General features: G+C 44.8%; 1 protein-coding gene across 2 annotated transcripts in view; it reads left to right on the top strand.

Moving 5' to 3' along the window:
- Nucleotides 1-8,630: 8,630 nt before the first annotated feature.
- The window catches only part of tox2 (TOX high mobility group box family member 2), a 74,673-nt gene continuing 67,651 nt past the window's right edge, over nucleotides 8,631-15,652 (top strand). Inside the window, exon 1 of one of the 2 annotated variants that reach the window (XM_040203896.2) lies at nucleotides 8,631-8,985. In XM_040203896.2, coding sequence (XP_040059830.2) covers nucleotides 8,893-8,985 — 93 coding nt within the window. In that variant the 5' untranslated portion in view covers nucleotides 8,631-8,892. The remainder of the gene's footprint in view (nucleotides 8,986-15,652) is intronic. The other variant, XM_040203898.2, reaches the window with a different exon arrangement.

Genomic DNA, 15,652 nt, shown 5'->3' with positions numbered 1-15,652 from the left:
TACAACCATACATGCTATCAAATAGCAAATGAATGTTCCTATAAATGCCTAAATAATAAATACTGTGTGAAAGAAATGGAAGAATGACAAATTCCGCTGTGCAGATGCCCCAACCCTTTCAAATATGGACATCCAGTAAAACATAGCAAAGCGTTAGAAAAGTGATCATCATTTCCTTTTAACATGATCTTTTAACTTGCTTGAGGTCCATTTTTTTTTGTTAAAAGAAATTTGTTTGGAAAAACCCTTTTTGCTCAATTGTGCAACAACCGCAATTACAACACCTAACAAGAAATTGTTTTTAGCAGCACTTAATGTTTGCACTGGTTGTTCTGGGCTACCATATAAATAAACCATTTTGTGGTATTTAAATGGGTCCGTCTGTACACTTTAAGTCTCATTTGATCTTTTTTCAGCCTGCCTCCCCTGCCACTCACGCTGTCAGACCAGGCTTTTAAAACCTTTTTTATCAGCCTTGTTTGGCTGTGTGCCTGCCCCACAGGTCGGCTGGCCACCAGAAAACTCCGGGCTCTCCAGATGGCCGGTCCGCTTATGAAAGCAACTTCCCAAACCCCTTTGAACAGCAGTGCATGACACATTTCTAGTGATATTTCGGAGCTTTGATATTTGGTGATATATCCGTAGATCCATGGTACCGAGTGATGGTTTTGTTTAAGTTGGTTTACTGTGGAATTTCTTGACCATCAAAACAAACCCATGAATGATATTTTTACACGAAGCTGTACCGACTCTTCCAAATGGCCGACAACACTTTTCCCCAAATCCATGTGAAGTCACTTATTTAGCAAAGCCCAAAGTGTGGGCAAGACATACTGTAAGCCAGGACGTCTCCGGGCTCTTTGCTTCCTGTAAGCTGCCACACTAGTTCTTTAGATCAAGGTGAAGTACCTTGAAAGCGTAAGAATACTTTGACTTTGAATAAAATAAATACTTTAAGACGGATGAAATACAGTAAATAAATCAGATGAATACTCCGGAGCCCACAGGTTGGCGGTTTGAACCGATGTCACAATGTCAGCCTAATGTTGTTCGGAGCTGAGATGTTTAAATCTCAGCTCCAAGACTGACGCCTGTCCATGTGTCCATGTCCCAAAAAAGACCCTCAGTCTGTTAATCTACGGCGGATGGCGGCACAATGTACATGGCCCAAAAAGGAGCACCAAAGCTGGACTCTGAATGCACCACCACACTACCACCCAAGACCCCCCACAGTCGCATTCAAATTCAAGCGACGTCCCGTTAACGTACGGGACGTGATTTTTTAATTTTGCCTGGTGCAACATTTGTTAGTGGTCTATAATATCGCTATAAGACTTTTGTGACCCAACAGTTTCTCTTTTTAAACAGGGAAATGATTATTACAAATCTTAAGAAATATACATTTGAAAGCAACGTTTTTCCCTTGTAATACTATAAATTAGAATCGTAATCTTGAAATCCAACTTAATCGATCAATACATTAAAAAAGCTCAACTCGATCCAAATAGCGGGCAATCTTTTTTCCGAGAAGACATAAATGCTTATCGCCTGACTAATGCTGGATATGAGACTGGCACAAAACAACACCTTTTCAGTAGAGAACGCTGCAAATGACTTCAACAGAAATGAATTCCGAAAGAACAACAACTGAATGAAGGTCATTATTTTTGTTAGGGAACGCAGCGTGCAGTTAGCTTAGTGATTGGCATCTTTATTGTCTCCGGCTTCGGAAGATATTTGGATCAGAAAACGGAGCCTTAATTATAATCAAAGGAAATCATTTGCATGGCTGTTATTTCAGGGGGTGGAGGGGGGGGGGGCAAGGTTCTGGCCAGCAAATATCCCAACATGATTTTAAAATATAATATTTTTGACTGAGGATGTGGAGCAGATGTTAACACCGGCTTTAAGTGCTACGAGATTAATACGGTTTGTACAAACAGCCAATGTGCTGCACAGCCGCACGTCTCAATTCCAAGAGCGGGAGGAGGACGGGCGGAGCGATTGAACCGTGTATCTTTTCTTCCCTCTTGCCTCGACACCCCTCACATTCAAATGACCTCTGAAGGCCGCGTGGGGATCTGCCTGATAGATATTACAGTATTTTGTCTGTTGCCGCTATGTGCCAGACTAGAGTGCCTCCCTCCCCCACCGTGCAAGTTGACCTTTCGTATTTAGTATACCATGTTGCATAAAAGGTCATCACTGTTTTGGCTTCTCTCCACTGGTTTTGTTGTGCAGTTGGAAAGGCCCACAGTGTCTCCCATGTATGAATATTTCCATGTTGCTGTCAACATTATGCAAAGGGCAAGTAATCACGTCTGCGTTTTAGGTAAGTCATTTTGGAGATTTCTAATCATGCCGGGCTTATTAGCTTGCACCTGAGCAGGCCGAGCTGTGACATGGTGAGTTCATCCTGTCATCAATTCCCATTACTTCTATTCCAGCATGATCAGTTTTGTGACCTGGAGTCTCGGGCATGGGACGCTGGAAATTTGTGTAAGAAGCACCTGGTCAAAGTACTAAATGATCCTGATAAAAATATATATTTGCCTGTTCAGCCATAGATTTAATATCACTTACATGTTTTTTTTTCCTCCCTCAGACTTCCGTTCCAATGGAAAGACTGTGTATTTCTTGCATTAGATTTCCCAATCTTATAAAGTGCCTGCTGCTGGCTCCCTGTGACAGGTGCAGAAACCTAAACAGCCTCTTTCTCAACCGAATACCTCATTGCTAAAACCGTGTACATTATTCTATCACGGGGAGATCTTATAGTAGTGGGTAAGACACCGCAGTTCCCTCTCCTCTATGTTCAGTAAATTATTGAAACAATTTCGACCTTCAGCACATTTCTCTCATCAACGGGAATTTTTAGTCTTTTGTTTCATCCCCGTGTCTTTCATTCTGTCATCGTCTCCCTCTGTGGCGGTTCTGTTTTGAGACTTGGGAATGTGAAAGGCTCCAGTTAAGCTTCAAATGGCACCCCTCCTCTCCTCAATGAGATGGAAACATTAATCAATTAGGTCGGCCCTTAAAGGATCTGAAGGAGATGAAGCTCCCCTCTCTCTGAAAATGAAATGCCACAGACTTTTAAATCCAGTCAAAGGGCATTTTTCCCAATCTTGCTCTCTTCTACCCCCCCGCCCCCCCCCCTACCCCCCTCCTTTTCATTCCACACTCCTCGTTTCATTCAGCTTACCTCCCCCCCTCCTCATTTCTCATGTGCTACATAAGTAGAAGGCCAGGGAATGAGAGGATGATGAAGAGGAGGGTTTTTTCAGGAGTGGAATGGAAGGATGAGGGCTCTGAAATTCTGAGTTGAAATGATATTTTCTGTAGAGAGAAATCTGAACGCTAATAGTTTTGCGTCAATCATAAAAGTAGCATGACTGTAATAAATATACAAATATCCATAATATGTATATGAATAGTAAGTATTGTGATTTGGTCGGTTTGCATCTGGTGGAAATGCAACAGCAGCTAATTACTAGTATGGAAAAGGGTCACGCTGAGGGCGGAGCGAAACCCCGTGAATGGCAGTTGTTTCAATGGCCGATTGTCCAAAGGAACAAGAGACAACATAGTCTCATTATTAAAGGTCAGTGGCTAAAAAAGGTTGGCAAAGGTTCACCGTTGAACAGCCCTTTGTGGGGAGACGGCCGTGGACCTGCACAAAATGCATTCACACTCACTTTGATACGAAACTGAACTGTGCTTAACGACAACTGCAAAGTGTTCTTCACTTTATAATTGTATGCATTTTTTGTTTAATTGCACATTTGAATTAAACTCTGGCAGGAAACGTTTCCCGTGCACTTTGTCATTGGAAATGCCCGCAGTTTCTTTAAGTCAGATTCAGCTTTTCGAGTACATTTTGTCTTTTGCTCGCTATGTAGAAACACACAGAAATAGGATCCCACGGGCGGGCAAATGAAAATTTACTGCAGGTCAGCGTGAACCAGCATTGAAACATTACCAGACAAGAAAGGGCTCCTTTGTGCGCCGTTGGTCAGCATGACGGTTTTAGGCAACGTGAAGTCACTCGCTGTGTCTGGAGGGTCCGGATGTTGGGTCTGGAGTAACAAAGAGTTACATTCCACCAAACCTTCCCATGTTATCGTGCCTATTGCATCCAGTTCTACTTTTACTCATTTATTTGTCTTATTTTTATGGTCATGGTAGTTTTGAAGCATAATAATAGAATTGGTTCGATGCTTGATTGAAGGACAAGCAGCCATACTGAGCTGAATGGCTTTTCATTCAACATATTTAGGTTGTTGGAGAGCAGCGGACATGTAAAAGGAAAAAATTAAGCACCTGAGCACCAGTTTGATTCAATGTAAATTGAAATGAAGTGAAATTTGTTGTAGGAGAACCAAAGTCAAAGGAAAAGTAATTTACCAAGCGTATCTACAGGCCACTAGGTCAATAAGTGGTCCACAGAACACAAATGAAAAGAATTCAACATAATCTGTTTCCGTCTTTTTTTAATTTTATTTTTGCTGCTTCAAAAAATATTTGTTTTCTTTGTGAATTTGGGTCATTATTGAATCATCGCTCCGCTTGATGGACCTATTGAACTATCTCCTGTTTACCGTAACTTTGCTGTTTGCTCCTTTCAGGACAACCGTATACGGAATTGTTACCAGCACGCACCAGCAAAGCTTGTACAACATTTACATTAGTGCCAAATTGAATCAGATCAACATTTAGGACGTTCCAATTGAGTCTAAAAGCAAAGAACATCCACGTGAAAAACAACCTCCTACTGCCACAGTGTTCATTAAGGAACTCCGCGACCTCCAAAACTTCTGACGGTTGTTTCTGAATCTGAAAGCTTTGACCTGTTTTACTGAAGAATACGCTTAAATAATTCACACAAAGTGACCAACAAGCAACGTCCTGCCGTGTCTGATGAGACTACACCGCGACAGCTTCACCTCCCGTAAGTGGTGGGGAACTGAAGGTGTCATTACGGTGACATTAAATAACACTTGCATAACTGCTTGTGTGTTACAGATGAGAGAATAGACTAATGTGTGTTCTCTCACGTGGAAGCGCAGGACGCCACTTAAGACGCACTGAATTAGTGTCCAGCTTTGAAATACAGCGTGGAGGGTTTTTTTTGTTGATACCTCTCTTCTTTCCATCCCCGTTTCTTTGAATTCTTAATTATTCAATTTAATTTATTTGATTAATTATTCTGGATTTGACATGCAGACAACGCAGTTAAAGGTGTTTATAGCAAACGGCCACGCTGCCGTTCAAGTGGAATTATACTATTATATTGATTATATTATTGCACAATGTTTTTCATTGCATTCTGAGTTCAATTTATCAAGCTTCTTGTACATTTTCATGGTGAAGACTTTAATATCAGTCCACATATCAGTACCTCTTCTCTGGAAATATGCTTTGTTTAACATTTGCTTCCTATCTGTGTACAATATATAATATTTGAAACAAAAGAGGAGGGGTCTCACAGCATGATAAAAGGCACTTTGAAATAATTATCAGTCTTATAAAACAAATAAGCAAGAATATTTCCAAAATACCCAGATAAGCTGCGTCTTGAGATGAAGGGTAGAATTATTTCTGTGGTGCTTGTCATTGCTCAAGCGTGGTGATAAGTGCACATTTCCAGGCGGAAGAAGAATTAACAGCTCACTTAAGTGCAAGAGGAGGAATGCAAATGAAAGAGTAAAAAAAAGGAGGAAATGTTTGTGTTCATTTCTTTATAAATACTTTCTTTAAAAGTCAAATAGTAAAACAATTGGAATAAAACTGAAATTTTCTCACTGAGGGACAGAAATAAGTCATCATCATCATCATCTAAGTACCTGGTTGTGACACTTAATTGAAAAAAAAGTATTCTCCTTCCTGGTGGAACAAGAGCTCTTATAAAAGTGTCCTTGCTAGTTGCTCAAAGTGGACGCGTGTCTTCCATCTGCTTCTGGACGGTGGGATTTGCTGAAAAAAAAGCGCTTCTCGAGTGACACACATCTTTAAATGCGTGTGACTTTTCTCTCCCTGTGTCATCTCCCCTTTATTTACCACCGGTCTGAGTCACTCCACCCTCGAAACTAATTCCAACCCTTGTTTCACCTCTTTCTTCCCCCCCGAACAAACCTTCTCTGTGACATAACTCTCTCTTTTCTTATGTTTTGCACGGCGCTGCGACGCGGAAAAAAAACACCACACACATTCCTTTCCCGTGAGGCCATGCGTGGGCCCCGTGCCAGACGACGCCCGCCGGGAACTGCATCTTCTCGTAACAGTGACCGAGAGACGGAGCGGACGAGTGACACCAGGAGAGAGAGACAGAGAGAGAATCAGAATCAGACAGCGACTCAGAGGTACGCGGAGTGAGGGGGAATCGCCGCCGGTTGACCTCGTGACCTCGGAGTCAGAGCGGCCTGAGGTGTGCCGCCATGCTGCGTATAGTATCCACACGGACAGTCCTGGGAGGGTGGGTTACGCGGGGGGGGGGGGGGGGGGCAATTAAACCACCCACCCGGGATGCCAACATAGGCAGCTTTGGTTAGCACCGGCACTTTTCGGAAAATGAAGAAAAAAGAACTCCCACACACGTAGCAATAAAAACACGCAGAGACAAAACAGAAACACCTCAATGATACTTCCCCACTCGTATGAGCGAGCACATAACACCACTCCACCCCGTTCTCGTGTACAAGTGTGACACACATTTGGCTGTGAGCGCTGTTGTTTTCCCCCCGCTGCACCTATTTGAAGCTCCACTCGGACATTGTTCTGTGTTTACATCCTGTTGTGTCGACCGTCGGGTGAGCGTGTTGCGCGTCGGTCCGGCTGTGTGTGTGTGTGTGTGTGTGTGTGTGTGCAGGGGTCAAAGCAGGAGCACGGTAGCCGCGTGTATCACCGCTGCTACCACGAGAAGCCGGCGTGTTCTCGCCGCGTATTCAAACCCCCGCCGGATAGAAGTCAGGCATCAACGCGGAATAAAGGGAAAATAAGAAAATGACATTGCATTTTAGGCATTGAATTTAAAATGACCAAAAGAAATATACAGTTTAGTGTGAAGGACATGGCACACATTGTGGAGGGTCTACACACTACACAAGCTAATAAAGGGAAAGCAAAACACCTACTCATGCATTTATAAAAACATAGTTTGTGCTTCAACCTCTTGTGTTTCATCATAATTATCACCAACATGAAGTCACATTTCATTTAATTTTTCTAAGTCTGTAGAGTTAATCTTCATAGGCTCTTGGCTGTGGACGTTCAACATCTGGCTCTTTGAATTGACATTGTTGACATTATAAAGGAACAAAAGGAAAAGGTCTGATTTTCTTTGTCTGGGTTGAAGGAAGCAAATGATACTTCTGGCAGCTTGTTCCACTTTTCACCTGCAATAGTTTATAGTTACATCCTAATGTGTCTAATCACATTGTATAACAACCTGGCATGATGTAGGAAGCACAGCTTCACAACACTGAAGCTATGATTCATTCAGTTATTATTGGCAACTTTTGGTCCTTGAGTTGAATGTTTTGTTTTATTTTAAATGATTAACATTATTGAGCACCATGCTGTGGTAGACCATTGGTTTAATGTAATGTAACTGACTACATTTAGTACAATTCGGAGGTGTTTTCAAAAAAGTAAAGTCAATGATGATATTTCATATAATAGAATAAAAGTAGTAGCATGTTCCACGTGCGCGCACACACACAAACACACACGTATGAAGTGCTTTTACTTTTATAACTTGTGCATTTTCCACATGCTTCCATACATCTATTTAAAGGGCCAGTGTGTAGAATTTAGTGGCACAAAGAGGTGAAATTGCAAATTACAATCAACTGACATTTCCAAAGCATGCAGTGGAACTACGGTGGCCAATGAGAAAACGCAAAGCGCAAAAATGCTGATGGCTTTTTCTTGAGTCTGTGCTTCATTAAGAGGATCGACTCCTTATGCGAATACAAATGTCTCCTTATAAAGGTGACACATGCAATAGTTCTCATATAGTAAAGAAACATCGGCCCTAGTAACCTTTTGGGGCATTAAAGGCGATACCTCATTTTTCAGAGGCAACACGTTGGTTGTGCTCTTTTCGATGACGTCACAAGCTGCTGCTACCTTTTAAAAGCTTAACTTGAGAGGGACCTGCGGCGCTTCCATGAGCAAGCACGGACTGTCCCGCCGACTGACAGCGGACAGTGTGGTAGGACTACAGCCCCCCCCCCCCAACACCGGCCCCTCGCTCCTCCTGTTCCTCCTCTGGCCGCTAGAGGTCAGCAGTCTCTCCCCCCGCGGACGCGCGGATGGACCCGAGCGCTCCCACATGACAAAGCTGCAGCGCGCCTGGAAATCCGGAAAAGAGCCCGGGGGAGTGTGTGTGTGTGTGTGTGTGGGGGGGGGGGGGGGGGGGGGGGGGGGGAGTTAGGGAAGAACCCATCGATAAGGTCCGTTCTGCAAATCCCTTACCTGCAGCACGGCTCGGCTCGGCTCGGCACGCTGTCAAACAACTTCAGTGACCCGTTTGACTTTTGGTTCGCTTGTGATTACAGACGCGGACATCTAATCCCCCCCTCCCGGACCCTCTCCCTCTCTTCCTCCCTCGCTCTCCCCCGGTGAACTTTATAGGGATGTTATATGCGAGCGTCCGCGCGCAGAATGCCCAGAAAGACGTGAGGAAAGTGTAACGCGGATGTGGAGAGTGAACTACTAGAGAGACTCGAGCCTCCTCTTCTACTTTTTGTCTCGGTTTATTACACGAGGAGAGAGAGAGCGAGAGAGAGCGAGAGGTGGGGAGAGAGAGGGGGAGAGAGAGAGAGAGAGAGAGAGAGTCGCTCAGGTTTACTGGAGCTAAGCGTTCATGCCGTCAGTCTTGCGGACTCTGAGATGGACGTCAGATTTTATCCAGCTCCCCCTTCAAGCGTGGGTTCATGTACGTTACCGACTGACTCCGGTTTGGACTATTACCACTCCAACAAGGTAACGACCACCTCTCTACTTTTGCCAGCGCGTGGCGGGTCAGATGCTCGGCAACTCGGTCACACATGGTCGGTCGGTACCCACAACGTGCAGCGAGGGACCATTCGCCCGCCCGCCCGCTCGCTTCTCTCTGGATGCATTTCGATGGGAATCACTCCGTATTGTTGCCGCACTTGCGTTTCTGTCGCCGATGCGCGGATGGCTTTGAACGGAAAAGCACACCTGACACCTGTTCGGAGCTCGCGCGTCCTTTAATTAGAAATGTCCCGGGTGTTAATAGGGATCCACTGCGGATACGGGTTGTCCTGCGCACGCAGCGGAGTTGGAGCGCGCCGCCGTCTCCAGCGCGCTGAAGCCGAATGCTCATAAAGTGACTGTGGTGGCTTTCCCCGCGTTTGAATACAAGCTAACCAGGAGAAGAAGCAGAATAATTGTGTAAACCTTCGCCAACCTAACTGCGGAAAGTCGCTGTCTTATCTGCCGCACGCAGGTTCCCACATGGGTCAACGCACAATTAGGCCAATAAACAGCTGTAAAGATCGTGTCTAAATGTGATAGTGACAACATGTTATGGATCGGGGCTATTTGTGATGCTCCAATGTGTACATAGTGCAGCTCGTAACACACAAGTGCGTGTTTCAACTCCTCTTATCTCGTGTTTATTGCTTGATATAAATGTTTCCATGAGGAATACGCAATCGCATGTTCCGCAGGCTTGGTTAACACCTTTTTTTTTGCGCATACATGCAAACTCATCAGTGCCAACATGATAACTTTTTGGAATCCATTATTCATTAGCAATCTATGAAGAGAACACCAGTCTACGGGATTTGATATACAGGACCAGCGTTTGTGTTGATATCACCGTGCGTTTTTACGCACGCAATGGTGCCCGGTATTAACGGAGCGTCAGGCACGTTTGTCGGTACATTTAGGTGGGAAAAGGGGATGTCAATTAACTGTCACCGACAAACCTCATTTGAAGGAAAGCACCGCGCAACCAGAAAGCCCCGGTCGTTTTAAGGAGAGCTAAATGTGGTGAAGTTCGGTTAGGTGCCATGGGCCCTCCTGTAAAGAGATCACCGTGTCACCGACGCGTTCCACCTCCTGTTCATGCGCGCTGACGCTTTGCTTTATTCACAAAGATTTTGCATTTAGGCAAATTTGAAATTTACAAAACTGCCAAACAGTCCGAGATTACAAGTCACAAGCAACACAGCCATCTTTGTGTTTCACGTGTTCGGGGCAGAACTTGTGCAAACGTTTGTCAGAGCTACAGAAGAAGGCTCTATGCCCGCAGCCTTTCAAATAGGTTGGCTTCACCTAAGCACCCGAAAAGGAAGCCAGCCGGCAGGCAACATTTGCTGATGACAAATTGAAACACTATAGCACGGTGCAGTGTTTGAATTGTTAATCTCCCATGTCCATGCACACGCTCACCTGTACGTGTGCATGAGCAATACACTCTCAGACACACACTCTCTCACACCCACACTGGCTGGCATTGAGGTTTGAATTACAATACATGACACCACAGTCATTCCTCAACTCCGTGAGCTACTGTAACATCGGCTGCAATTGTTTCACTATGTGAACGTGAGCTTAAATCAGCCTGTTCGTAATTTAGCACTGGCAAAACAATGTCACAGAGAAGGGCTTTTGTAATTGTTCTTTCCTTGTGATAATGTTCCACTGTTAGCACATGTATGTGTGATGTGTGATGTGTGTGTGTGTGTGTGTGTGTTGTGTCATGTCCCCTTCACACAGTGGCAGCCCAGGACGTGTACGTTTAAGATCCCCACCCAGAACCCGGGCCCTCAGTCCGAGGCCACGTCTCCGGTGCCGCAGCGTTAACAAAATAGAGCCGCACTAGTTATCGCGAGGTTGTCTGGGGGGAGGAGGGGGGGGGGCTGCGAAGTAGGTTTGGGTTTCAAGGACGGAGTCGTATCACATTGTCATTACTGAAGTAACGGCTGCGGCCGAGATGTAAAGCGACATGTTATCTGTGTTGCTGTGCCGCCGCCACTGCGCATAACTGTTGAATAATAATGCAGGAGCTTTATGTTTTGGCAGTATGGCGCGTCCCACTGTGGCCGTTTCATTTCGGGGACGGAATGCAGTTGAGCCGCAGGCGAAGCACTGGTGCGTGAGCAGGTGTCAACTGGGACGCTTGCAAAGACGATACGAAAAGGACACGTCTAGTTAGTTGTAGCTACTGCGTGCACGGCTTCAATTGTTGCTTTGTTTGGATATTCTGCAGGAAATTGAAAAAATAATAATTCAAAGTTGTTGCTCTTTGCATTAAGATGCAGTTTTGAGGGTTTGAACAGGGTGAAAACCTCCTGATCGAGGCCTCCTCACTATAGTTTACACTTGACACAATTGTATTTATATATATGTATATATATATATTTGAACACACCGGTGTGGTTATGCATTACAGAACAGTATTACTTACCAGGAAGTGAGCATACCATCAAGTGGGACAGTTCATATAAAAAAGCCCAGCACTTCCTGTAGTGGTGTAAACTCACAACACATCTATTTCCAACTAACAGGCTTTGTGAAACCGACTTTGTGTCTGCGTGTGTGTGTGTGTGTGTACACTTCATGCCATTGTCTACCTAAAAGGGGTTATGAGTGAGGAACGTAAAGAATGTGTAAGCTGAAACTAGTTAGAAGTGATCAGTCACATTCAGGCCGATGATTGATTGACGCCTGCCACGACCATGGATCACTCTGACAGGACACGTCAATACCACAACGCTCTGAATGCACTTTACCTTTTGACTTTAGACAACAGATGCCCTCCAATTAGACATTAAACATCAGCAAAAAAACACTATGTAACAATCGTGGCTCTGTGATGATGGAGTTTATGCTCGCGTTCCATTTTCCAAACACAAAGCGACGGAGATAATGTCGGACAAAAATGTAATTGTGCTTTTCTGCATTTCAACGTAAATTCCTGGGCGAATCAACCTGAGCTCCCACATTTCAGAACAACGCACCGAACAAAACATGAGAGGAGCATCGATTTGTGCTTTTGCTCTGAACCCCACGGCTCCGCTGCTCTTCTCAACTCCTTCCAACTCGCATTGTCCTCCACTTGCACAATCACCGTGAGTCATCTTTACTTTTTGCCCAAGATTTCTCCTAATCTTTTTGAAGCTTCTCTGTATCTTTCCTCTCTGAGTGGGAGGCTTGTTTGTTCAGTGTACACTCAGCTGTGTATACCAGCGCTGAAGGCCACTTCTTCGCAAATGCCTGTTTTAGCGAGAGACTATTTGTCAAATGCATTATGACTTGTGCATACCCCCCGGGCAGAATCACTCTGGTGAAATGAAGTTGGATAGATTACCGTAGCTGTTCCACTTTCTCCTCATCCCTCTTCCCTCTAACAACACGGTGCCCGAGAGAGAGAGAGAGGCTCTCAAGTAATTATACTGTAGTTATTCTGTAGGTTTATAATCCAATGGTTTGCAGATGTTCTTCTTTAAAAAGTCTGTTCCAAGTTTCTGTATGTTATTTATATATGCCGGCGAGTCGTTTTTTCCCCGCAGTGCGGAGCGAACACTTTATTGACGCACTGATTGCCGCGGCGGTCACACAAGTGATACCTCATTAGAAAGCATTCATTGCTTTGGCGATGTGTGCGCGTGCGTGTGTGCGTAAGTGCAGGCCACACCTAATTGCTAATATACCTCCAGGCGAGACGCGTGAAAACACGTGTAAGAAGAAAGCAGTGGCTTAAAACATTGATCAGGGCTTTTCCAGCGTTATACCGAGCTTCTGCATCCGCGTGCATCTTCGTACGAGTGCGAGGTAACAAGCAGCGGACATTTGTCCACGTAAAGAGCAGCGAGGCCCCTTTTTTTACAGAGCCGCCCCTCTTCAAGTGGTCCGTTCCATTTCCCCCCCGGTATCCAAATCACTATATTCGTCATGGGATACTTCAAAGCACAGGCAAAAATATTTTCCACGCCAGATTGTCAGGTTTTTTTTTTTTTCTCTCTCTTTCTTTTCTTTAAAACATGACTGTAATAGAAACAGCAACAAAAAAAAAGAGAAGAAACTAGTTATTCCAGCGGTACCTCATTCCGTACACAGAGAAAGTTAATTACATGGAGGCAAGCATTCTTGGGTCGGCAGCGTGGACTTTGGGGTTTTTCATTGTGCCCATTCATAACATTCTGCTGACTGGCCCGTCCGAGTTGCAATATCCCAAGCGTTCTCATTGGGAGAGGTGTTAACCCATGCGTGGCTCTAATGCACACCAGAGTCTGCAGCTGCTGCAACTGGGAATACTCAATGTGGCCAGTTTATTGTTTGCAATGCAGTTAAAAGGCAGTTAACTCGGAGCAAACAATAGATTAAAGAAAGGAGTCATGGAATGAACATTATTATTTGTACTTGCTAAAACATTTTTATTTATTTTTTTAAACATCTTAAGTGAAGTTACTTTTTTTTTTTGTTGTTGGTCTAACCACTTCCTGACACATGTTCAAGTCTTTCCGTCTCCCTGCCTCTCCCCCTCTCTGCGTCTAACTTCTTCTCTCATTTACCTTCCCAGCAGCAATGTCAAAAGGTTATGCAGGAAAACCCGGATCGCCTGGGGCTGATTGTGTCTTTGAGTTAATGATAAGTAGCTACAGTGTTATTCTCTGGAGCAGTGGGGCTTGGGTTGTTTTCTGTGCGCAGACCATTACTGCATTAAAAAAAAAATGCATTATTCATGATGTTCTTGACTTGTTTTAAACACAAAAAGAGAAAATACAGGACTACGGTGAGTACGTATATGGATCGAATCAGATGGATGTATGGAGGGAAGTTGAGGAGAATACAGAACTGCAGCTTTTTTTCTCTATCCGCCGTGTGTTTTGATGAGCGGTTACTGTTAATGTTACAACGTAGGAAAAAACGCCCACGTTTGCGCTGCCACATCAACGATACTGTAGTTTCTATTTTGCAGCTGCATTGCTGTTCCATCGGGGTATTCAAGGACAGCATTGGGCCGTACGTTAGATACCGTACGGGAATCTACCACCGCGGACTCCAGTTAATACAGACGGCGAAGGCAACGGAGCCTTAACCTGACTCTGCAGCACTCAAGTCGCTCTTATAATCTAAACCAGACATGAGTCAGAGCTAGCAGAGGTGCTAAGAGGGTCACAAGTCATGTATGCCTGAGAATAGATAGTGTAGTTTATCCTGCCTTGTTAGCTACTTAATCACCTGGCTCCATTGAAACGGGCTATTTGCGTCCATGATTGATGGTATCAACCCTCAGAAATCATGACGTCTAGACTAAATGTACCTTTTGTGAGATGCTGCTAAGCTAAGTTATTTCAATGCTCGCGATCGATCAGCCGGAAAGACGCTTTATCATCAGAAATGGCTGGACGGTTGGTTAAAGACCGACAGTCGCGTGTGGTAAACTGTAATGTAACGGAGGTGTCAGAGCAATTCCAGTTTTGACGTTGAACCCGACTCAGAAAAAGGAGCCCCCGGCCCCCCCCGGCCGAACTCGTGCCCCCTCATTAACTCGCATTAACCCTAATTATCGTCAGCGCCCCTCGAAGCCCAAATACCACAGTCGGGCTCGACTCCCGGGCTCCTCCGCTGGATTGTTGCGGCGTGTGTTTTCATCCCCTTGGCGTGTGCGAAGGAGTCCGAAGGCGTTGAGGTGCTTTAAACTGTCTCCACCTCGGGAGGCCACCGGTTCCTCAGTAGCAGTGCGGTCCGCACGCCCCCACCGCGCTGTTTTATATTCAGTTCCTGATTGGTTTGGGGGATGGGGGGTGGTGGTGGAATAGCATTTGAGATGTTAGCTGGTTTGTGCAGGGAGGGGGGAAGTAGATTAGGGGCGTGTGTGCAAGAGAGGGAGAGGGAGAGAGAGAGAGAGAGAGAGAGAAAGGTCTGCAGATGGGGAGAAAATGGAGAGAGGTTTTAGAGGTACTTTATTTTTCAGCTCGCCCTTGAGTCTGTAATGTCATTCAACGACGTGGAAACCAAAACGCGCCTTTCCACCAGATGTGTTCCAGTCCAGATAGCGACTTGAAAGACAGACGTTTATTGTTTTAGTGCATTTGGTGTGGTTCAAACCCAAACTGCATGAAATGCAGATTGATGGATTTCACTAATGAATGTGTGTGTGTGTGTGTAACAGAGAGAGAGAGAGGGAGAGAGAGACATCTGTTCCATGTGATTTATTTAACCATTTCTGTGCAGTTTTTTTTCCTGCTACAGTATCATTTTTGCGACAGATTCATTTTGTTTTCTCAGCAGCGCACAAATAGGATATAATACAAGCCACCCAAACATGTTACCCGTTGATATCTACAGAATGTGGCCTTGATATTTCCGGAAAGTCTGGACAACACCCCCCTCTTCCCCTCCCCTCCCCTCCCCTCCCCCGCCTCCCCCTGTGTAACAGGCTTCAATTGAGATAAGTATGGCAAACATACTTAGCTGCAAGACAATAAATCACAAAGATGTTGCATCGTAGGGTCTGTTTTTTTATTGTAACAATAAACCAAAGTCAATATTGACTCCCAAACTGCTCTGACCTTCTATTATGTGGCTTTGTTTCTTTGTACCGTTGGTTCAGTCGGGGCGCAACCAAACGTATTGTTGCTGCTGACATTTAGCCTCATCCACATGCATG

The sequence above is a fragment of the Gasterosteus aculeatus genome, chromosome 17 (genome assembly GCF_964276395.1).
Source record: "Gasterosteus aculeatus chromosome 17, fGasAcu3.hap1.1, whole genome shotgun sequence".
Lineage (NCBI taxonomy): Eukaryota > Metazoa > Chordata > Actinopteri > Perciformes > Gasterosteidae > Gasterosteus > Gasterosteus aculeatus.
The sequence above is the reverse complement of the archived record's forward strand: the minus strand, read 5'-3'. Positions and strand labels throughout refer to the sequence as shown.